This window comes from Lepidothrix coronata, unplaced genomic scaffold, assembly GCF_001604755.1.
Source record: "Lepidothrix coronata isolate B3197 unplaced genomic scaffold, Lepidothrix_coronata-1.0 Scaffold82, whole genome shotgun sequence".
Lineage (NCBI taxonomy): Eukaryota > Metazoa > Chordata > Aves > Passeriformes > Pipridae > Lepidothrix > Lepidothrix coronata.
Window position 1 is genome coordinate 3,566,724 of NW_016690262.1, and position 25,159 is coordinate 3,591,882.

General features: G+C 43.8%; 1 protein-coding gene across 1 annotated transcript in view; it reads left to right on the forward strand.

Annotated features, from left to right (window-relative positions):
* MAML3 (mastermind like transcriptional coactivator 3) overlaps positions 1 to 25,159 on the forward strand; it is a 265,701-nt gene that overhangs the window by 154,037 nt on the left and 86,505 nt on the right. Inside the window, exon 4 of the mRNA XM_017820328.1 lies at positions 21,919 to 23,412. Within this exon, the coding sequence (XP_017675817.1) occupies positions 21,919 to 23,412 (1,494 nt within the window). The remainder of the gene's footprint in view (positions 1 to 21,918; positions 23,413 to 25,159) is intronic.

A 25,159-nucleotide genomic window follows, 5' to 3' on the forward strand; every position in this document is an offset into this window, starting at 1 on the left:
TTGTTCCATTTAGTTGGTAGAAAAATGCCTGGTGCCCTGATCAACTGCAATCCTTTTCATAACTGCCAATCCTTTCAGTCAGCTGGCAAAGCTCAAGACACCAGGGCTATGCTGAAAATGGTAATTTGTTTGCACCAAGAAAAACCACCTTGGAAGGAAGATCCAGTCCTTACAGCACAGACTGGCCATCCCCAGTCCTCAGCATCACTGCCAATGAAACACTTCAGCTCTGTCACACACACGCTTTGTTTGGGGAAGCACCAGAATCCATTTTGGAAATTATTGCAGTGAGGCATTTTAAGGGGAACCTGACACTCTTGTCAGTTTGTTTTAAATGCTGTACTACAAGTTTCAGGGGTCTTAGGAGGTGGGTGAGGTGCAACACCAAAGGTTCCAATGTGGGACATGGCACATGACTGACGGTGGGGATATTTTCAGCTGCTTGAAACCCAACCAGCCTCCCTTGTGTGTCAGTATCACAAATCCCATCAATCCCTAGTGTGCTTTCCAAATTCTGCCCCCTGGGCCACTATCTGAGTATTCTACGAAGTGCTTTTCAATAGCAGCCAATTTGCCTCCATTCTTTAGGCTTCTTGAAGAGCCCAACTAGAACCACATGTAGTCAGCAGCTTCTGATGTAAGGTTATTAATGTTTGGGCATATAATAACATTCCCATCAGGTACCTTCAGTAAAGTACAACTGATGACTTGCCATTTTTGTGAGCTGTTATGTGGCAGATTTTTGTGTGGTTAGTGACAGTGAATGCCAGTCTAACATCACTGATTCCAAGGCAGTGACTATTGATGTGAACTGGAAACATTTCCAGAAATGTCTGTCGATTTGGGGGTACCTGTGCAAGGGTTTGATGTTCAGAGATCTGATACTTGGAATTTTTCAAAACCTGGCTTCTTTATATGTGTAACTAAGACACCCTTAATATTTGAACTGTTCTGGAAATGAAAACATACATGATTGCTTTTGGGGTTTGAGGTTTTTTTCCCCCTCTCCTGTTTCTGTAACTGACAACCTGAAATTCCTTTACCCAGGCCAGTAACCTTGTCTTCTCTAGTGGAGCTTGCCCTGCTCAGTACCTAGAAATCAAGCCTGGAGGTGACAACCCTCATTCCTTACTCATCACATTCCCATTTTCTCTTGCTCCCCTTCCACTTCACAGAGGCAGAGCTAACCCACTGCTGCTTTTAACCGGGTACTTCCTTGAAGGCCTGGGACTGCAAACAAAACATTTAGTCTACATGTGGTGGTTTGGATTTGTAATCTGATGAAACCTTGCTCCAGATTCTCCCTGGAGGAAATGAAGCAGGAAATAGCATTTTCTCCATTTCCTTTACCTCAGCATCACCCTGTGCATCTTCTGATGAGATTATCCTATGGTTGAGGAACACTTTGGGGATTTTTTTTCCCCTAGGTTTTTCTCCTGACAAATGTAGTCTCTGTCAATCCTTCCATTTATTTCCCTTGAAAGTGTGAATTATAAGAATGTTCAGGTTTTTTTATCTAAGCAGATTACAGACATTGGATGTATGGCAATTCATTACACTTTTCTTCCACAATATTGATTAATAGGAAACTATCTCCATTGTGTAGACTTAGGTTCTGGAAAAAGCTATTTTATTCTGAGGAATGATCAGCTGTAAATGTATAACTATGCTGTCATGGTGCATTTTATTCAAAGTGAATGGGAAGGAGGAAATTCTTGTTGCTTTAAACATTATTGTATTCTTTGTTTTTCCTTGAGTCATATCACAAAGATGGAAAGTGAAGTACCATTTCAAATGAAATGTTTTAAACAAGTAACAAGTATGCAATGTACCCCTTCAAGTAACTGAATCTTAAAAAATCAGTAATAATTTCATCCTGAAATTAATATCTCCACGGGGATTCATCTTCAGTAGTCCTGTCTACACATCTGTTTGTTACTTGAGCTGGTCCATATCAGAGTGATGTGGTCCAGGGCCAGCTCATTGCCCAAGGAGATTCTAGGCTGAAGGGAACAAGCAAAAACTGGGAGTCACTTAAATGAGAGGAGAGCAGGGGTAAGGCAGACCTTGAAGAAGCTGAAGGGACCATTAGGTCCCTTCCTTGGGTCCCAAAATACCTCCTTAGTGATTCACCACGAGCATAAGGGAAGACAGTGGATGGCAGATCCTCTAGTTGCAGTACCAGAGCTGAGAGAGTGCAAATAACCTCCAGCACACCTTGTGTTGTTTAACAGCCTAGTCTGTCTTTCATGGTGTAGCTCCTTGTGCATCTCAAAGCTGAGGCTATGGGTTATGTCAGGAAATGAAGCTTATCAACTCACCAGCATGGTGGGGTCAGGAGGCAGGAAAGCCTGTTGTGGAGTTCAAGGATAAACAGAATACCAGGATGCAAAAGAAGACAGAAAAGAGCCTCATCCCATGTTGTAGTGGGACGACACACGTGTGTAGGTGATTGTGAGAGTGCAAAGCTCTTCTCTGACTGGAGCAAATGCTGATATTCTTTGTGGGATGTTCTGGCTGGACCTTCCCACAGGACTTCATCTGCAACTTCCTCTCACACTGCTGAATGTAAGCAAGTGGGAAATCTACCCTTTCTGTCAATCAGAACTTCCCCAGTAACAGCAGAAGGACAAAACTGGCAGGATTCTTGGCAGTTTTGCTGCTGCCCATAGGGTACTGATTATCATTAATGAGTCTTATTGATTTCACAGTGCAGCTTCTCGGGAACAACAGGAGAAGCCTGTTTGCAGACTGAGAAACGTAGCACATCACTGGGTCATATTTGGGAACGCATCTGTGCAGTCACAAGGGCTGGATTTTTTGTTGTTGTGTTGTTTTCTTCTAATAAAAGGCTAGATTCTGCATCAGTTTATGATTTTGAGAGCCACATCCTTCCCCAGTCTCATCAGGAAATCATTCCACTTACCACTGGTGAGTAGGTGAGTGGGGTTCTCAAGCCCTCGCATAAACTGTACTCTCAGCTTCGAGAGAGCGAAGGAGTTGAAATGTGAAGAGCCTCTTGGGGATCTCTGGGTCTGATGCTTTCAAGACAGCCTGGGTTTTGTTTGTTTTGGTATTGGTTAAGCTCTGGCTGCTGCATTGCTCCACCCAGGAGGATGGTGCTCTTTGCCCTGTCTTCTTAGTAGCAATCATTGTTCTAAGGTGTGGAAATTAAATCTCCAGATTCCAAGCCCAAACCGAAGGGCAGTGTGTGGAAGGATTCCCCCTTTACCTAGACATTATGTCTCCAGCTTATCCTCCCCCACCCTGCTCCCCCCTCACCCCCCTCCCCCGTCCCCTACTCCAGCTCTAGCAAGGAATGCCAGCAAAAACAAGTGCTATTTGTTTGTTTGTTTGTGTTTTACGGTAAAACTGAAAATAGGAAAGTTACTGCCCTGTTTTTTGTTGGGTTTGTTTGTTTGTTTGTTTTGTTGGGTTTTTTTTAACAAAACAGACGTTTCCCAACACTTTTACCCTCTCGATTTAAAGCTCCTAATTTCTGTCAAAACACCCATCAGGCAGTCACTCTATAACTAGTTGTACTCAAGCCTCCAGTGGCATCCTGTTGCCTGCCCTGAGTTTGGAGTCCGCAGGGGGTTTGCAGCTCCCAGAGTAATTCCAGAGGAGGAAAGGTGAGATTTTGGGATTAACTCCATCCTCTCCCCACGACTTGTTCTCTTAAACTGTAAAAAAATAAAGAAGCAATCTCCCCTGCAGAAAGCCCTTTTTAAAACCAGACAGTGCTTCCTCTCCCTGCCTTCCTCGTTTCAGCGTGGCGACTGGCAGTGTCTCTCAGTGGGAGTGATGATGGTCTGGTGATATTCATCCTTCAGTAATCAGTTAATTAGCACAGTCCTCTACCTTTCAGCCTGCACTTCTTAGCATCACACCGGATTTCTGACCTGTGAGAACTTTGCTTTGAAGGGGCGGCTTGATCCTTAAGCCCATTAGCCAGATGCCAGCCCTGGCTGGAGCAACAGGAGCTCTGGGCATGGGGAGGTGCCAGTTGTGCTCTGCCAGCCACGTCCTTCCACGGGACAAACTTGGCCCACAGTACTGGGGACTCAGCTCTAAGGAGGACAGGTTAACCCTCAGAGTTATCTCCCGATTCCCAGCTGTACACACAGTTCCTTCCCTGCAGCATAGAAGGGAGAGGAAAGTTTCAGCCCCCTCAGCAGCCGGAGGTGTGGAACATAGCTAGGGGCAGGATAACAAGCCTGCTGGCTCGCTGGCCTGACTGGTATGGCAAATCCCCTCTTCCAGGGTTCCTGAGGGTAGCTGTGGCCACAAAAAGTGCTTGGAAAACTTTTCACATCATTTGCAAAGCCACCCTCGGAGTGAGGCCATCTTACAGAGTCTGTTTAAAATGAAAGAAAGAAAAAGAAAGTATAAAATGAAAACATTCCCTCTCTCCCCCATCTCCTTATCTTTCACTTAAAAGTAAAGGAAGTAGAACATTTTAAAGCAGCTTTGTTTCTGTGGATTAAATGAATTGAAATGCATCTTCTTTCTCCCTTGAATTTCTGCCCTCAGCCAGGTAAAGAGCTGGTCCACTGAAATATTGACTATCATTAGTCTGAGATTTGGATATTTTTCATCTCTCTGTGAAGCACAGATCTTTTTTTGATTACCATCAACCCTCCATCATAGCTGTTCCTGTGTAACACTTCCCCTTTGATATGACAATGACTTTGTACAGGAGAAAGGACCTTTACCAGAAGAATTGTTTCAAGAATTGATAGAGGGTGAAACCAAATCGGCAGCATAAAATTTAAAATAGAAAAAGAAAAAGGGGTGGGGGAAGGAAAGACAGCACACCTTGGAGTACAGATGAAGGTGGAGGGAGGCAGCTCTGTGGAGACAGGGGAGAGCATCACTAACAGGCCAGCTTAAAGCCCTCTTAACAATATGCAGTTGCTCTCCCCAGCTTGCCCATTGATTTCCTCCTGCCCTCCACAGGCCTGGCTGCAGTGAAACCATGTGTCTTCCAAGTGATGCTGAACCGAATCAGATTTTGCTTTTAGTTGCTCAATCAAATTTTCCTTCCTTGAGCTTAGAAGGCACACTTGGGACTTTATAGTAATTGCCTCCCCACGCTGAACTGCTGATACCTTTATTGGATTGGCATAGGGTTTCAGAGGACTGTGTTTAACATGCAGTGAGCCGCAGCAATGCAAACAGCTCCAGTGTTTAAACAAGCATCCGTTAGGCCAGGAAACAAGACAGTGCCAGCCCATTTGGTGCTCTTTAGAGCTGGCAGCTTAAGTGGAAGAGTGCAGGAGGGTTTGCTGGGGGGAGGGGGACGGGGTGGGGGAGTCACAAATGCAGTGTCAGGAAAACAAGCAAAGCATCTCTGTAGGTTTGTGAGGAATGAGCAGGGGAGGGGGGAACACTTGCGACTGGGGACATGTGCAAAGCTCATTAATATCTCATTATGTTCGAATTGCAGTCTCCCAGCAGATTGGCATTAATGTGTGATGTGCTGGAGGAAGGGGCTGCAGGAGAGCAGCAGGGATATTTTAAGCAAGCTATCTTTTTTTTTCCTTTTTTCCTTTACATTGAAGAAGTGGGAGAAAATAGTGTGTGCCAGAAAACCCACAATGTTTTGTGCATCAGCCCAATACAGTACACTCCATCAAACAAGAACAGTGCTCAGTTGGGCTTATCATAGTACCCACTAGCATCTTTCAGTATTTTCAATAAACCTCCTAAAATTTGGCTCTGTGTGAAACTTCCAACAGTCAGCATCTCAGCCCAGGATGAATTCTCCCCACCTCCAGCTGAAGGGACTGGGGAGGGGGGGAGAGGGGGGGTACTTCGACATTTTGCTCCCTTCTGTAAGTTTGTAGGTAGAATGATGTCTAAAATACTTCTTCTCATGTTTCTATACTGAAACAGCTTTTGTTTTATCCTTAGCTGGAGCATTGCAGTCATTAGCTTATCAGTTGATAAGCTGCAGTCATTAACTTATCAGCTGACATCAGTGCCCATACTTGCTTCTGCAGGACCACAAACATTTTTCTGATAGAATCTTGGCTGCCATGTTACTGGGAAAAGATCCATTAGTTTTAGGGCAAGGTATTATTCCTTGACTTTCTATACCTGAACACGTAAGAAATTAAAGGCAACTCCCAACAATGGTTTATCCAAAGAAGAACAAACAATCAAGGACTTTATGTAGCAGGATCTCTCCTCCCTGTGCTCCCAGTTGCTGGGTTGCGTGATTTATCTCCGTAAACTTTCATTGGGAAGACTGGAGTCCCAAGGGATTGAGAATCTATTTCTTTGGTACTCTGTAGCACTGGGCTTTTGTGCAGAAGTGTTTCACTGACATGTACCAAGGAAACCTATGGGTTTTGCTTTCCTGCAATCACCTAGTTATTCTGCTATTGCATACAAAAATCATTTTAATAGGTGCTGTTTTGGAGGAGACGTTTATAGCCAAACTGTAAGAAAATCATTCTTCTTCAACTCCTTTTGTGCTACAAGAGCAAAACAATGGTTAAATTAGTCCTGACTCTTACAAAATGCTTGCAAGACCATAGATCTCAGTTCAGACTGAGTATTATGTTTGAACTTTATTGCCCAGGCTATTTGTTATGTGTTTATCCTTCCTAGTAAACTTTCTTTTGCTTTTATGGAACAATATTGGAGCCCTCCAGTGGCCAAACTAATCATTCTGAGAAATGGAGTTCAAGTTCTGCCAAGGAGGTTGATTTTTTTTTCCTTCTCTATTAAAAAATTAATTTGGTGATCTTTTTATATTCAGAATTTATGTGGAGTTAATTTGAGTCACAGCATCATATGTGAAAAGTAAGGAAAGCTAGGAAAAAGGAAAATAGTCTCTTTGCCTATCTAGGATCTTCATATATTTATTCGTCTATATTTTCAAGAATTTAATGAGTTTATTGTTTAAATAAATTAAATTAGATTGTATTTTCTGAGAGGATCCCATTTCACATACAGAGCAGAGAAAATACATCTCAAGTATCATGACAATTCACATTTCCTTAAGTGACTCTTATCAGTTCTGTGGCTTTTTATCTAGGACATGGCTGGTCTGTTCTCTAGCAAAACCTAATTTTTGGACAAAACATTGTCATTTGTATCAGGGGCCTCAACAGGTTGAAGATTTTGGCCTCAAGGCTCCCTTATCTATGGCTCCTACTGGTGTCTCTCATGGCCTTTTACTGGGAAAAAAAAATACCTTTTATTCATATTGTATGCCCTGGATATTAGTAAGAGGAGTTCTCTTTATCGAGGATGTTGAGATCCTTTAGAAAAGTAGCTGCTAAAATTGCTTACCTGTGCCTCCTCACGTTTGGTGTGATAATTATCACAGTTCTTCCTTCCAAACTGCAATAACAGTCTTTGGGAACCCAAAATCACATAGGTAGGTTATGGTTATGTTGGAGTTGGGAGTTTTGAGAGGAGGTAGGGGATGAACTGGGGAAGAGGAGAAAGTATGTTGTTTTGTTTGTCTTTGAATAGGATGACCACAGTCTGGCACTCAGTCCGTATTGAAAAAGCAGTAAAGCCAGTGATTAAGGTTGTTATTTTGCTCCAACTCCTCTTTATTTAGGGGTTACCGGAAGCGACTCTGTATCACCTTGCATTGTATAGCTGCTGCTTTATAAAATCATGCCTTATCATCAAAACGTTTCATAACTAGAACACTGGAAATCTGGTAGAGGGAGGGTACTGTTTGTTTTATTTTAGTAAAAAGCTTCTAAGTAGTTTTTCTTCTGCAGGCACTGTGGGTATAGGAACAATTGTACTGGGTCATCTCAAAGGGGCATTTAAGCCCAGTGTTTTCTCATCAGTGAGCAGAGTGTAAGAAACAGAGCAGGCACACAGTCAGCCTTTCTTGGCACATCTTCCCTTCTTCCAGCTATCCCAGGTCTAATAACCTCTTGTTGAGCCCATCTGTACACCGTTTGCTTTTGCAGCCCCCTGCAGACGTGAAGAAAGTTTCTTCTTGCCCCTGAAGGGTGTGGTGAAAATGAGGGAAGCCAAGAAAACAGTTGTAGCAGAAGCCTCTTGCTTGCACTGCATATGGGGGCATGTTACGCAGATTCCTTTCATAGTCAGTAGCTGGAATTCCTGGAGTAAACTTAGGCATTGTCTCCCTTCATGCTTCTCATGTGAGTTTGAGAATTGCTGGAGAAGATTAATGCCCAGGTCCAATTGTCTTGTTGAAGAAACTACTAATGAGATCAGTTGTTTTCATGGTTTTATCTAAGACCTGTAAACACCAGCAAAGGCTGGGAAGGAAGCAGTTGGAAAGATGGGGAGAGGCTGATCACTGGCATATGAGCGTGCACTGAGCAAGAAGAGGCCCTGTGGCTGTCAGAAGGAAGGCTCATGCTCGAAGGCCGCTTCACCTCCTGCAGCCACAGGACTTAGGTGTGAGGCTGAGAGATCTGAACTGTGAAAATACAGGAAACAGGGACAGGAGAGCAAAAAAATGGGACTGTGCAAGGGGGAGAGCAAGTGTTTCCCCCTTGCGCGATGCACATTTCATACCCAGCTCCCTGAAGCCTCTCATCACTGCACAGAGCTGCTGCGGCTGTGGTGGCTTGCCACTCGTTTGTCACAGCCTCCTCTGATGGCTGCTGACACCCAGGTGAGAGCTTCAGGGCTCCAGCAGGGCGAGGGGAAAGCGGAGGAGGCAGGGACCGGTTGTAGCTCTTAGGCAGCAGCACAAGAGCAGCTTTATCCCCCAAGGAGGACTCCTGCGAGCGTGCCTTTACTAAGAGAGGTTGGAGCATAAGCCGGGAATGCCGGAGCACACAGGCCGTCGGCAGCCCTGCTGTGCCGAGCCCAGGAGGCGAATCTGTACGGCTCTGTGGTTTCGTCTGAGTCCCTGTGGTTTGAACCTCTGCTCGGCAGTGGCTGCGTGGGGAGACGGCATTCCCAAGCAGGGCGCTGTGCCCTGCTGCGTTCCCCCACAGCTCCTTAGGGAGTCTTTTACCCAGAACGCACTTGGTAGCTCTTTGTTTGGTAACATTTACAGGCAACTGTATGGGGAGAATGTCATTGGGTTGTTTATGTCGCTGTACAGAGGCTTAGGGAACACTCGAAGGGAAACATCCCTGCTGTAGTTTCAGGCATTGCAGTCCTTTCTCATTAGCAGGGAGAGGAGAGGGCTGCCACTACTTTACTGATGAGTCAGTAAAATCCTCTCTTTTACAGTGTTCAGTGTTTCTAATATGATTATTGCAGGTCTGAATTTGGAGTTTGGCAATACCAGAAAGCTTTTGGTCTTGGGGAAAAAATAAAAAGACCAACAAGAAACCCCCACAAAGCAGTGACTTATGTGCCCAGACATACCGAGACCGTGGTCTCCTGCAAATCCTACAGATATCAGGATCCACAATATGCAAGGTTTGTTCTTGGCCTCGTGTCTTCCACCTGGCATTGAAAAAAAGTCAGTCTCAGGCAGCTGTGCATTTTAAAGCTGGGCCCTTAATGTAATTCTGAAATATGCTAATTGCCAGGCTTTTGTTTTCATTTGACTGTTTTGAAAAGCTTAGAAGAAAGGAGGAAAAATAAAGGAGCATTGTAAATACCCCCAGGAAAAACCTCAACCTGCTGCCCATGTAATTTCCTTTAAAAACCAACTTTTGTACTGTAGGAAGCTTTGTCACACAGCAGATTTGCACACAATCCTATATGCCCAATATCTACATGATTTTACATCATTTCTTAAGCATGTTTGCTTATTGTTAAAGTTGTTACTAAGGTTACTAAACTGTTTTTAAAGAAGGAAGAAGTGCTTGCTTACCCCAAAGCTTGTCTATGATTCCCCGCTATCTGTGTGTGTCTAATTAAGAATACTTTTTTCTCTCTCTACAGACTTTGCTTAGGCCATCACGGTTTTTCTGTGATTTAAACTCACAGTCCCTCCTGCTAGATCCCCTCTTATCTTTGCTTCTTCTAAATAACCCAGAAATGATTGACCAATGTAAGTTAGTTACTAAGCAAGAACTTGGAGCTGCACAACCTTCTTTCCCTTGGCACTGCAAGAAAGTAAGACTCTTTCCAAGAGCAAATGTAATATCATAATTATAGGCCAAACTATGAAGATTTCAAGCTTATTTTCTTAGAGTTTAGTGTGACAAAACTGAAGCCTCTGGAAATGAAACTTGGGGGGAAGACCCAACCCACAGAGACAGAAATCTTTATTAAACACAGATGTCAACAGCAGTAGCATGTAATTAGCGCCCTAATTGTAACTGGGCAAATAATTTTGGTGGCTTGGGGAGGGTCCAAATGGAGGCATCTGACTGTGGATATGCCTCTTTTTCAGCTTGTTACCAAGGCTCCTTTTCAAGTCAGTGAAAAGAAAAACACACTTCTGGAGCATGATTCCTATCTTGGCCTGGTGTAAGGGGGTATGAACTGCATCCTTAAAGCTGGAATGAATTGACTTGTTCTTGCCTGCAACTGTCTTGTAGCGCCTGTAGAGTTCCCAGCCTCTTTCTGTCCTGTTCATATCTCCTCCTCCACACCTCTTCTTTTTTTCCTGGATAAGAAAAAAGAGACTCAAACGCACCTATTGAGCTGAGAAGGTAGAAGATATTTTGTATTCCTGTTGTCTGGGGACAGGATTTGGGAGATTTGAGTCCAATTCCATCCCTGCCACTGACTTCATATAAAGCTTTAGGCAGCTTCCTGCTCTGTTTTCTTTAGTGAAATTCAGAGATTTAATATATATTTGCATCTAAATGACAGCATTTAAGTGCTAAATGATGGACTGGGGGGGAGAGGGGAGTTGACACACAATTAACTTTATTTTTCTTTTTGAATTCAGCCCACCGATTTTTTTCTCTGAGACCAAAATCCTGGTAATCCTGGTAGTAGCCCAAGAGTACTTTGTCTTCAGGCTAACAAATTAAAAGCCTTAGAACTAGGTGGCTCATCACTCCTACAACAGGAGAAAAAGGTAGGAATGAGAAGTCTTAAGAAGGAAAATAAGATTAGTGGAAGCCCGTTATATGAATTCACACTGGCTAATAATGCATTTCTATAGCTTCTCTAACAGGAAACTGATGTCTGGTGCTTCATACCTTAAGGGGTTTAGGAAAGAGCTGTGGTGTTCTCAGTGGCTTGGTCTTGCCTACAGCATCTAACAATAGCAAATGCTTTTTTGTCTTCTTGTGCTTATTTGACACTGTTAAAGGCACACACTCTCAGTGGTGAACGGGACTTGAGGTCTAAATTTCATTTTAATTAGCTGCTAATATATGCTTAGTATGCACAGATTGCTGGAATTAAAACCCATGTGAGTATCATGGGCAGTTACTACCTGTGCATGTGTGCACATATTTGGAAAAAGCAGAGAAATTTTTTGACAGCAAAAGGAAAAAAGTAAAAAAACCCCATGTTGTGTATGCTGGGCACATCTTTAGCATTATGAGTTGCATTTCCTTCCCTTGGAGGTCTGTTTTCAAAATACACAAATAGATAAAAGTGCCTGATAGTAATCTGGCACAGAGCCACAACTAACTGGGAATTTGAGCTGTTTGGCAGAACAGTGCCCACCTTTCTTCTGGTCATCTTTTTGGTTTGTATGGAGAGATCTCAAAGCCTTACATGCCTTTGGGATTTTGGCGGACTTGCTGCCCTTGCTACAATGAGTTGAACCCCCCAAAGCCAGCAGCCCAGGGAATTTGCCTGCAGGCAGGATGCTGCCTCTGTACTCTGGGACACTGTGTTGCTTTAGGCAAGCCCTGAGTAGAGCAGAGCACCTTTATGAGTAGATGGCTTAAGAAGGTAGGGATGTGATTTCCCCCTAATAGTAGCTAACACTTCCAAAAGTATTCAATGATAATTCATTCAATGAAGAGCATTCATTGATACTCCGGTGATAAGGTATCTGTAAACTTCATGTAACAGCTTTAGGAGGGCAGAGGAGGCAATGGGACATCTACTCACAAGACTCTGGTCACCGTTGAGGTGGGCACCCTTCCCTGCCTGTCAGTGTAGTTCGCTTAGACTGAGCACGGCACCTGCAACTGGGCATTCACACTGTTGAGGAAGGTACTGGGAAACTGAGAGGAATGGTTCAGGCAGTCCACTGGAAGGGCATGAAAGCCAGGAATAAATTGTATGATTGCTTGGGCAGGTTTCCCATGGCTGCTGTCTTTGCTGAGTGCTCCACATACGTGCATGGAGTGAAGAGATTCACCAGATTGCAACAAAGTGCATCCTTTTTAGGATCTGCTCTTTGGGGAAACATGAAGCCAAGTGCACACATGTAAACCACCTGCAATGTGTATGTATATTCAGACTAGCAAGCTGAGAGAGGAAGAGGTTTCTCCTGAGTTGGAGGCAGCTTCTGTAGATGAAATAAGGAAGGTAAGACCTGAGCAAAGGTCTTGGTCTGACGTTGTTGTTCATTGCATAAACCATTCTTTGTATTTTAGGTTGCTTAGGGTACTCAAGGTGAAGCATGTGCTAAGTATTGTGCTGGATCAGGGCCTTCATTTGCCTAAAATCTGTCTTTTTCTTTACACTTCATCAGAAGACTTAAATAGTACATTTGCAATTCACCCCACACAGCAGGTCCAGGCTCGGGACTCTGACACTAATAATTGAGGGATCTGGAAGACTAGAATTGTTCTTTTCCATTAGTTGTGCTGTGTGCCTTTGTGGAACATGAGGTCAACTTGAGGTGAAGGTACTGAGGCCACAAAGAACTTAAGTTTGTATGGTTTACTTGGCCATATTTAGGGCAAATCTGCTATTGAGTGCTGTCTGGCCTTTAACCCATGGCAAATAGCTCTCAAACTGTGCTCAGAATAATTCAGAACATGTCTGGGGCATCCTGTACAATCCTTTGATTCCCTGAGTCTTCACAGGTCTTCAAGGATCCTGCTTTTTTTTTTCCAGTGTTGGCAATAACTGGTATTGAAGCCAAAAAAATAACGTAAATAAGAGTTGTTCCATCAGACGTACTGTCCATCTCTGAAGAAGTTTTGGTGCAGAAGAAATTATCTTATTAATGGGCCCCTAATTCCTAGTGAACTTAACGGAACCCATCTCTGGAAGTGTTCAAAGCCAGGTTGAATGGGGCCCTGGTCTAGTGGGTGGCATCCCTGCCCATGCCAGGGGGATTTGGAACTGGATGATCTTTAAGGTCCCTTCCAACTGAGACCATTCTGTGGTTCTGTGACCTGAGGGCTTCAGTGCCTCTCAGGATTGGACTGTGGGGTTTGTCCAGGTGTCTTTCAAAACTGGTGCTGCATGCATTCTTTTAAAGACATATGCAAAGTCACGGCAAACAAGCGGTTCCTGCATTGCTCTTCTTTCCTAGAGATGGATCAAGCTGATTGTGCTGATCAGGGAATTGTTTGGCTGAAGGAAATAGCCATTTTTGGATGTCTCTGACGTATTTTCTGTTTTAGAATTTTCAGTTATTTATTATTTATTTTTAAATGGTCTATACCTTAGCACAAATTTACTTCCATACTCATCTGTCCCATTTTTTTTTTCTTTCCGCAAAAGATATGTCTCAGTAGCATAAAGAGGATTAGAACTTAGAAAAAATATGAGTATTTTCATTCATTACTATGCAAAGGATTCATTTCCCTCCCTTTCTTCCCAGGCTTGTGTCTCCTTTGCAATGCTTACTGTACTGTTAATTGTTTAACCTGTACTTAGATAACCTACACTTCTTTAAAAGTATTTATCTTTGCAAAGAAATCTTGAGGTCACCTACGTCCTCAGACAAGCTGCCCAGTCAGGCAGGAGAGACAGCTGGGGAAGAGTAGGCTAAATTCACTATTTTGTTTGCAGCACGCTATATGTAGATTCACAAGACTTTTTCTTTTTTTAATGTGTTAATTGTGAAAATCTGTTAATTTGATATTTAAATTATTTTCCAGTGAAAGTTTCATTTATGTTGTTACCCCAAGAGGCTGACTAAAATGTGTGGGCTTGAGCAGGGACAGTGTATAGACCACCTGGCTCTCATTTCCTTCCTTTTCCGATTGTATCAAACACTTTGCTTCAGAAAGCATGAACTTGAACTTAGTAATGAAGAAGAATTCCTGAAATTACTTACCCCATGTTGATTTGAGGAACTGGAAGATGCTGCTTGATGCAACTGTGGAATAAGTAGCCATGTTGCCATGAGATGGAGAGTGTTGGGCATTAACACCAGTGAAGTGAATGGGAGACAGCCGTGCCATTTCTGAGTTCAGCTTTCTGTCAGCTTGCTATCATTCTTCTAGGAATCATGAATTAGACAGGCTTTGGGAATAAAAGAGGTTGAATAGAACCTCAAAGTCCATGGAAACCAGTGGTGTCACTGGGGGAGTACTGTCACACTTCACCATCTTTTCTGGCTCCTTCTTTGGAGTTTCTCCAAGAATACTCTGGAGTATTGTATTATGCATATAGGTTGTGCCATGGCAGTACTTAGTGAGCAACTGGAAGGTAATTTGATTGCTCTAAGCATCAAAAGGGCTTTTTCCTTGTAACAGTTAGGCAAGGTTTTAGTCTGTCAGGTCTGAAGTCAGAAACAAAGCTCGTATTCTACCGGTAACTGTAGAACTAGCAGAGGAAAGCAGAGGCTGTGTCAGAGAGCTGCTCCTCCTTTGTAGAGCACAAGAACTCTCTCTTGTCCCAAATGTCCCTCTGGTAGGTAGGCAGGGTGCCACCAGCACACTTCACTAGCCTGCTATGGCTTGTGCCCATCCAAGGGTGAATTGGGACAAGATTTTCCTCAGGAAACCCTTTCTAGTGTCACATATGCAGTTTAAAGAGCTAGTGAGTAGTGAATGAGTAGCTATGGTGGATGTACAATAACACTGGGTATGTTGCTTTGCTGCTTCTTAGTTTAAAACTCGAAAGGTTCCTGCATTTCTTTTCTGATTTGCAGGAGTTTTTCAGGAGGTACAGGTTTAATAATCTGCACTGTCTGCTTTCTATCATTAGCCTCCCTCCTGTCCAGATACAAAGCAGATTGGGGGGGTTTTCAAAAGGTGAACACTTATCAGCACAACTCCCAGACAAGTCAATTAGAGGCTGCCTGACTAAATCTTCATAACACGCTTTCAAAATGTAGCTCCTGCCGTCTGCAAGGACATTTGCAGAGAGCATAGAGCTCAGCTGTTGGGTGTGAGAGGCAGGACTAGGCACTGCCAGCTCAGTAGTTCAGCTCTCAGGCTCTTAGCACCTTCATTAAGACTTTTGCACAAACAGAGGAGTGCTGGCACTCCTGAAGTAATGAGGTTACCACTTTGCCAGTGTTTACCCTATTGGTCTGAAGAGGGATTGAATTGCATGGATCTGAGAAGGAGGAAGCCACGTAGATCATACACTTGGGCACGAAGCCTGTTTGACAGTGATGACAGCATTTCATCCATGAAATAATTGGTGCTCTAAAGTTCAGTTCAACTTGCCATGCGATGTCTTTGCACTCAGCTTTTCTCGAGCTGCTTTAGCACACATCAGCATCCCTTACCTGGCTGGCTGAGGGCAGGTGGAGTCACAGCATTTACCTGATTTGACTTCACCAGTGCTCTTGTTGTTTTACTCTCATCTAGAGCCTTTTTTGTTACACTTCTCCCTGGTTTTCCACTTGATCTCCCTGTGTGATCCAGTTCCCACTGGCGGCTGGGAGCCTGACAGCTGACTGGGGCTGGCAGCTCTGGTGAGGGTCCTGCACTGCTGGCTTTGCATCCAGGCACCTGGGACTCTACTCTCACTGCTTGTGAAAGCAACCCTTCCCATCTGACCAGCCCAGATAAAATGCAAGGAAATGGATTGTTTTCCTTCCTGTTAGCTCTTTCAGGTTTAACTGGTGCCCTTGTCATCATATTATTATTACCCAGAGTAATTTTATTCTTCTAATGACCTGATGACAAAAACAAGGATGATGACAAGGTTTCCCTTAACAGCTTGGGTAAAAGGTGAAGGTTTGACCCCTTTCCTGAGGCAGAAGTTACTCTGTGAGCCTGCAGAGTTGAACAGGTTACTGGCTAGGTTGGCAGGATGAGATTTTACCAACTTCAAACAGATTTCTCAATGTGAATTTCCTGCATATTTGAAACATTGCCCTGGCCAGCAAGAGCTGGGCAGGCAGGCCCAGCATGGAAGAGCACAGCATGTGCTTTAAATGAGCAATTGTGCTCCAAAATCAATTTGCTACGTCAGGCTTCATCCTGAGTTAGCAGGCATTGGTGCCGTGCTTTCAGCAGCACGAGGAAATTCAAGTAGTAGGGGAGTGGTTTGATGCATGAAATATTTTCATTTGTTGGAAGTGGTGATATTGTAGCCCACCTCCACTTCACTTGGCCCCTTGTCTGAGTTCAACCACAACGGGGTTTTCGAAAGGCTGTCCTGCACTTCCCACCATCTCTGTGGGACACCTGCAGCAAGTGTCATTAGGAGGCCTCTGTGGAGCTGATGGACTTCAAACACTGATGACAAGAGGTAGCTGTACCTCAGGCAATAGTGTTCTTTGGCATTGACTTTTGAATGGCAGTCTCAGAGATGATACAGCAAGGAAAGATGTGCAAGAAACGAGGAATCCTTTCAAATGTTGAAGATGAATTGCTGGCATGCAAATGGCAATGCTGATTATTCCTTACTGATCTCAGACGGTGGTTATGGTCATTATGTCTTTGCTTAGAGGAGCTGTCATGTCAAATCCACTTGCTTAGTGACACTTCACAGCCACCCCTGGGACACTTCCTAAATTGTTGATAGGATTTGAGTGCAGCACAAGAAGTTGAGGAGCAAACTTGACTCAGTCTTCAGGGTGCAAGCCGGAGACTGCTGAATTGGACTGGTATTTGGCAGAGCTTGTGGAAAGCACTCTTGTTGGAGGTGGGGGGTATCAAGATCTGTCTGGAGAAGCTCTGGGATCAGAAGGGAGAAGAAAGGTGGGATGAGTTTAGGAATATTCAGAAGAAGAAGTGCTAAGCCAGACAGACTTACGGAAGGGAGAGTCAAAGCACAGGAGAAAGGGCCAAGACTGAATTATTGCCATGGAAAGCCATTTGAGCAAGTGGGCTAGACTAATTCGACATGAAGAATGGAAAAGATCAATTTTTAACAGAAGGGGTCACAGAAGAGCATGTGGAGAAGATGATAACCCTTGTTGTTTGTAAACATGCATATTCTCTGAGGAAGATGGACTTTGAACTTTGGCTAGTTTCTCTGTTTTCCCATCGGGAGCAAAGATAGCTGCAGAGCAGGGCATGTTCCAGTAGAGCTGGGGAATGAGCACACCAGACCTCTTGTAGTTGTTGCTCTTGCCTTGTACTGAAGTGGCTGGAATTGCCTTAGTTAGAGGAAAGTCAGAGGCAACACATCCACTATGTGGCTGGTACACAAAAGCATCCATAAAAGGGACCCTAAGCCTCCTTGTCTGTGGGCTTACTGAGTAGAAGTGGACCTGTGTTACACCCTGTGAATAGTGCTCAGCCTCTGCCGGGAAAGAGGGAGTTTAGCCTCTCGGCTTCCCCACCTCCCCCCTTTTTTTTTTTTTTTTTCTTTTTTTTTCCTCTTCTTTAAGGAGCAATGAAAGGACTAGTCTGCTACCACAGCCCTAGTCACTCCCCACGGATGACTGGAACAGCCGCCCACCAAAGGCAGCTCAGCGGTGGAGGATGGGCCGGCAAGTGGCTCGGCTGTTGCTATAACAACAGTACCTCTGTCTCATTTCTTTTGAAAAATGAATTGCTGCTGGTGAGATGAAGCGGAGCAGATTCCCCTTACAGATGAAAGCCCCGCCGACAGCCTCAACACACTCTTGTTTATCTATTGGGTCTGTCACGGCGTGTCCGAGCGGCTCTGCCGAGAATTTCGGGGTGGGTTGGATCAGACCATTCAGGTCCGCGCGTGTCTGCGTGGTTGCGTGCACAGCCTCTGTCCCCCTGCCTCTCCTCCAATCCAGAGTCATTTAAAAAGTCAACCTGCCAAAGTTTGACCTTTCTTTGCTCTGCAACTGGAGTTTCTCCAAAGGCATATAAGGAATAGCAAGTCCTGCTTCACTGTCTTCTGCTTTGGGGTAGAAAAGTGCTGTAAAATGGAGATCCATCAGCCAAGTATTTTTTGTAAATAAAGCTTAAGGCTTATGAAGCTGCAAGGGGTTCTATTTTAATATTTTCCTGTTCTTTTGATATTTTCCTTTTTATATTGTGCGTCAGCGGTCTTCTGCTCCTAGACATAAAGCTCTCAGCTCCTGCTAGTATCTTCATGATGCATACTGTAAAACATGCACAAACTATATACTAGTACTAAGGGGAGAGAGTGTACTCTACAAGAGAATATTTTACTTCAGGGATTGCTTTTATAGAGGGAAGGGCTAGTGCTGGGGGTTTAGTCTAAGAACCTGTGGAGTCCTGGTGGGGGCAAACTCTTTACCAGTATATGGTGTATGATATTCAAACCATTCAAGAGTTAACATGGTGATTGGGAATTAAATCAAGATACAAAAATAAATGTTTGCACTGAAATAATTTGATAAAAATATTTATGTGTTGCACCGCAAAAAGAGGAGATACATCTATTGTTATGGCTCCCAACCTCCTCAAAATGCTGAAGCCAAGGTGCTTCTCCACCTGCAAAGGTTGTACCCAGCATATTGCCTTCCAATAATCCTTTCATGCTAAGTTTCTGTCTACCTACAGTTTTCCAATGAGCAAAAAAAAAAAAAAATAAAAAGATTAGTGCCTCCTAACCCCCCAAATCCTAAAGCCTCTGAAGGAGAATAATGTAGAGCTACAAACTTAGAATAGGTCTAAGTTAATTTATTAATTTTTTGCAACAAGGCACCACTTCTATGTGTTTCATATTGGATGGAAAATAGTTGCTATGTCTAGCTGCTTTTTGTTGTAATGCATGATAACATGATTGTTAATATTTATATACTGATCCTGCCTTTACTTTCACTAAAGTCACTGCACATTTGTACAGGGGGATATCCAAGTTCCAACATATGATGAAACTTCAGGAACTGATATTTTTAGGGCTGGTTATTTGCCACTAGATAGTTTTGAGTCTTTTGGTAAACATTCATGTATAAATAAGGTGATGGATTCGGGATAAATTAGTAAAGGATGTGAAACCCGAAAGTGTGAAACCATGTGAAAGTCTATAACTCTTACCAATATTTTTGAAGGATTTCTTCAATCTGTTGCAAAATGTATGGAGCCAGTTCACTTGTATTCCTCAGGAGATAATCACTCTCACTAATCCCTGCCTTGTCATTAAGGCAAGTTTTTTTCACATCTTTTCCTTATATGAACTTTACTTCATGACTAGAAGCCTGCCACCAGGTCCTGTTCTTACATTAGCTCAGCATTTGATCAATATGAACTCGGGGCAGAGGGCCATGACAAATTTTGAATATTTCTACAAACCCTATTTTTGTGTGTGCATGCCCATTGAACTTGGTCTTGAGTCACTTGCCATGTGATGAATGTTTTTGCAATGTGGAAGGCAAACAGGGATAATGACTTTGTGGCGAGATGGCTTAGGAGCTCACATGGGTGATTTCAGCTGTAAATTGTGTGAGTAGCCCATTAGGGCCAACATTTAAAAATGCTGTTTTAACCCATTGTATCAACTGTGTTACTGACCACCTGCACTTGAGGCCAGCTCCTGCTCTTTCTTTTCTTGCCCTGGAGCTGTGCTGCCATCCTTGTGAAGTGGTGCCATTCTGTATCATCCTCTCCTCATCTCCAGGGTCTGAACCAGGGTTGTATAAAAAGATCAGTGACACAAACTAAGCTGCAGTGTTCCCCGGCATGCCACTTGCACTGGTCAAAAAGCAGCAGGGAGCTGTGATGCCATACACTGGTGTTCAGCCTAACATAGGTTTTTAGGGGAGGAAAGCAGCAGAGGTGAGAGCTGTATCATAAATCTCCTTGTGGGATCTGATTTTGATCCTTCACACTGTTCCTAGGTGTTGGCTTGCTTTCCATATGGCTGCTAACTTGCAATTACCACCCTGGGCAAGCACCTCTTGCTCATAGAACTCTCTGCTGCCATGCAAAGGGAGATGAGCTCTGCTGTAGGACATCATGTTCTGCAGCCTGGTGGGTTCCTGTAGACTATGGCTGATAAATTTGACTATACCAGGCCTTAGTAAAGAGAGTGCTGGTGAAGTGTGTGTTTCTGCCTGCATTTGCTGCCAGAACCCCATTCCCAGGCATCTGTGGAGCTCATGAGGTCAAGAGTGGCTGCGGTTGAGAAAGGAGCGGGAGCCCAGCGGTGGGGACTTCACACAGGGCAGGCCCAAAACAAGCTCACAGCCTTCCTGACCCCCACATTGCTGCAGGCTTGTTCCCCATCACAGCCCACAGCACAGGGGAGAGGAACTTCTCGGTGCAAACCACTAGCCGTGCTGTTTCTATACCCCCAGAAACCAGGGGTGGGGAGAGATTCGGGGTAAAGCTCTTCTGCTCCAGTACTAATCAAGGAATTGATGGTCTGCTTAGACTCATAGACTTGCCTTTCTGCTTTGTTGTAAAGACCATATCTCTGCAGAGGAGCAACTACATCAGTAGCTTGGTGTCCCATATGGGTTCAGCTGTAGCTGCAGCAACGTGTGAGTCAGCCATCTCCCTCTGCATTGGGTGCTGAAAAGAGGCACACGGGCCTGAAGGGAGAGAGAAGGGCACAGCCTTCTCAGAACCCCTCCCTCCAAAACCAGGACGAGATATGGGTTTGCTCGCCTGTCTTACACATAGGATGAAAGCCGAACCAGCCCTCTTGGGATGGGAGAAATAAATGGGATTTGGATTGTGAGAAGAAAGAAGGTTGAGGACCTCTAGGTTAGGGAAGGGGTGGGAGCTACATGTCTGGGACTTTCATACCAGTAAAAATACTTTAAAATTTGATAAAATCTTTCAGTTTGTTGTATTCTATTGTTCTGGTATCAAGGATGCGAGTGTGTTCTGAAGGCGTTTGCTAGAGCTGTGACCTCTTTGCTTCCTCCCCTCCCCACTATTGTTTTTTGCCTTAACTGAAGAGGGATGCTTTTTTTAGCCTGGTACGTAAGTGAAGGACTTAACTTTGGTGTGATAGGAGAGCACTGTAGCTTGTTACAGTTCTTTGCCATGCTTCTTTTAGCCTGAATTAAAGCTTATGTTAATACACTAATTTTTTTTATAAAATTCTTGTATTCTAATTTATTTGCTGTCCTGGAGACTTGTCTTGCTATCATTTCTGTTAGCTATTTATGTTTCACATTAGCTCCTAACACACAGCTAATTTCCTTTTTTTCATTATTTGATGGAGTTAACATCATGCAAAATGCTTTCTATTTTCTAGGGTGGATATATTTTTTCCTCCCTTAAAACTGATTCTCAATATGTTTTGTAGCCAAGAACAGTGGGCTAATCAAATGAAACTATGATAATGAACTTTTTAAAAGAAATTTAGCATCAACAACACATTACAAGTAGTCAATCAATTGTATTGCAGGTATTTCTCAAGAAGCTTCCAGAAACTTCCACCAAAAAAATTTCAGAGTAAATAGTAAATTTTAGTGATTCCCTTTATTTTTTTTCTTGGTCCAATATAAGATTCCTCTCTTTGTTAGGCACTGCATAAATCTCATCACTGTTAGGCACCAAAAAGCTGAATTAGCCAACATGCTCCCTAAAATTCTGGTAGCTTAGAAAGCACAGACATTTTTTACAGTTCTGCTCTCCTATTCAAGGGAAGGTTAGGGGGGGAGTGAGGGGTGTGGAGGTGTTTGGCTGTTTCTTTTTTTTTGTCTTTTCAAATTGATTAAGGCATAAGAATGAAATCAAAGAAATTTCCCAAACAGAGCTTTTAAAACTTATTGTCACTGGTAGGCTTGATGAGGAGTAAGTCACAGCGCTTGTGAGCAATTTTTTTTGCATCTGCAAATGGTTGATTTTTTCTTTCTTCTTGTTTTTCTTTAAGCTTCAAGAGACAGTCAAAAGGAAGTTAGAAGGCACTCGTTCACCTCTCAATGGAGAACAGCAGAATGGAGTTTGCGATGGGAGCTTTTCTCCAACCAGCAAGCGGACAAGGAAGGATGTGCCAGGCATTGAGGCAATCAACAGCCTGCCCAATAATTTGCCTTTGCCCGCTGTTTCTCCTCTTCACCAGCTTGACATGAAAGCTCCCCTGCCCCTGCAGAACAGCGGAACTCACAGTAGCGGTCTAGAAGACTTGGGTGAAAATGGTGGGCTTTCCGAGATAAAGCTCCCTGTTAATGGCTGCAGTGAGCTAGATGATAGTTTTAACATCCTGCAAAACAAGGAGCTAAAGCAAGAGCCTTTGGATGACTCCAACTGCATAGACACTTCTGAAACATCTCTTTCGAATCAGAACAAGCTCTTCTCAGACATTAACCTGAACGATCAGGAGTGGCAGGAGCTAATAGATGAACTGGCAAACACGGTTCCAGAGGATGATATACAAGATCTGTTCAATGAAGACTTTGAAGAGAAGAAGGAGCCAGAATTTCCCAGGCCTGCCACAGAGGCTCAAGAGAGCTCAAGCGTGAAAAGCGACCCATCTCATTCTCCATTTGCTCATGTTCCACTAGGGTCTCCCCAAGTGAGGCCGTCTTCGTCCGGTCCTCCGTTTTCCAACGTCTCCACAGCCTCCAGCATAACTTCTGTGTCCAGCGCCCCACCAGCCTCAGTCCCTGCCGGCTCACCAGCAAACTGTGTTGTTCAGTCACCTCAGACTCCCAGCCAGGCCCACACCCCTGGCCAGACGCAGGCGCGCTCTGGAAATGGCTACCTTATGAACCCAGCAGCAGCCACCGTGGCGGGACCGGGGCCTGGGCCGGTGAACATGCCGAGCGCTGACTTGTCTCCAGCTGAGCAGCTCAAGCAGATGGCAGCCCAGCAGCAGCAAAGAGCCAAGCTCATGCAGCAGAAGCAGCAGCAGCAGCAGCATCCAAATCAGCCCTCAAGCTGGTCACCTGTGGGCCCTCCATCTAGTCCCTACGGAGGACCCTTCAGTGCAGACAAACCAAATAGTCCAATGATGTATCCTCAAGCCTTTAACAACCAAAACCCAATAGTGCCTCCTATGGCAAACAATCCCCAGAAGACCACAATTAATAACTACCTCCCTCAAAATCACATGAACATGATCAGTCAGCAGCCAAATAACCTGGTCACAAACTCCTTGAGCAAGCAGCCCAATATGCTTTCTTATGGCAACACCAAACCTCTGACCCATTTCAATGCTGAGCTGAGTCAGAGGATGACCCCACCGATGGCAAATCCCAGCAAGAATGCCATGATGCCATACATCCAGCAGCAGCAGTCCCAGCAGCCCCAGATGCAGGCTCAGATGGCGCACCTGAGCGAGGAACAGAAACGCATGCTCATCATGAAGCAGAAAGGAATGATGAATCAGCCCATGGCATATGCAGCACTTCCTGCCCTTGGACAGGTAAGCGTGAGTGCACGGTGCGTGGGCAACCAAAAAGAGGCTGATACAAAGGCTTAGTGTCTCTTTGTGCAGTTTCCTCCACCCTCCTCCTCTTTTTTCTGGAGAATATGGAATGTCATTGTAGATGCTTCTCGGACTTTTCATGTGGTATTGGAGCTTGATCATATTAAGAAACAACTGAAATGATGTTGCATTATGGTTTGGACCTGTTGTTAATTCACTGAGGCTTTTTGGTTTTGGTTTTTTTTTTCTGAACTAGCACTCTTTCCCTGTTTCTGCTGATGAGTGCTTAGGGCCACTCTGGGAAGTTTTGAGTCAGAAGTCACTCCTCCTTGGAGTGTTTGTTTCACTTTTTTCATAATGTAAGGTTTGGTGGTTGTGGATCCCACACCACTGCATGGCTTAGTTTCCACAGTGTAGTTAGCTTTGTAACAAAAAGACAGACCAGCAGGTCCCTTCTTCTTGGGGTAGAGATGAAGCCAGCTTTAAACAGTGTATTTGGCATTTTGGCTCCAGAAACAAAAGAAGGACATTTTGGACGCTGAGTGCCTTTGGTTTCCACTAGAAGAAGTAAGCACAACTGAATCCTTTTAGTGGTGCTCCAAACATGATGAGATGAAGTGGTTTGTTCTGGCACTTTCAAGCTGTCTTTAGCAACATCAAGTATTTTATTGTCGTGAATCCTTTCATTGTTTGTGAGTCTTTAAGCAAGAGGCTAAAGCCATATTGGCTTGAGTGGCTTGGCATCACTGTCTCGCATGTATTCCATGCTAACCTCTGGAGCAGCAGTTGCCAGGTTTGGGGAACACTTTGTAATGAGCTAATAACCAATTTGAATAATGGTTATAGTAATGCCCTGTCATCTCCTGGGTCAGCTGGGTATTCTTAGTTGCACAGCCCCTGTAAAGATCTGCCCACTGGTGTCATAGAAAGGATCAGGAATAAATTTTCTGAATGTTGTTTTGAGAGTTTTCTAATTAATTAAACTTAATAATCAATTCCTCAAATAGGTGATGCCTTCACAGAAGTTATGTGCCACCTAAACATGTCAGGAATTCTGATATAATAGTACACTAATAAAATTATTGGTTGATGGTCTTAGCATAACAGCTTTTCACCAAATTAGCTGTTTCCACACCCCCTACAAGGAACATTTCTTTCTGAGCATGGTCTAACTGTGATTCACACTGTAATGCATGTAGAAATACAGCAAAATTTGTCAGTGCTTCAGCTTGTGGAGTTTGGGGATCTACCAACAAGGAGGAGTAGGAGCTTTACCAGACCAGAGCTCATCACATATTATTTTAAATTAATTGCAAAACAAAAAGAAATGTTCATCTGCCTCCTGTTTTTGGTTCAGGGTGTGTGGTGACAGCTCCTTATATTAATTCTGCTTGCCTATTGCATTAGACATGGCTGGTCTAAAGCCTCTTCTTTTTGGGAAGGCTTATCTAGAGAAATACTGCAATAATGACGTGGAACTCAGACTGTAATCAGAGTTACAGATTTGTCAGGTTGCAATAGAGAGGCAGAGGATGTTTTGTCACAGTGCCTAGTGCTTTATCATCTTTTTCTTTTGTTTTTCTTAAATCTGTTGAACTCAAAGACTCATCAAACAGTTGACAAGGTGAACTGTCTGTGTGAAAGAGTTAATGGCATCTCCTCCATTTCATAAATTGAGAAATTCATGTTAATATCTTGCTGTAATTCCCCAGTATGAATGGGAAGCCAAGGTTTCATATATCTG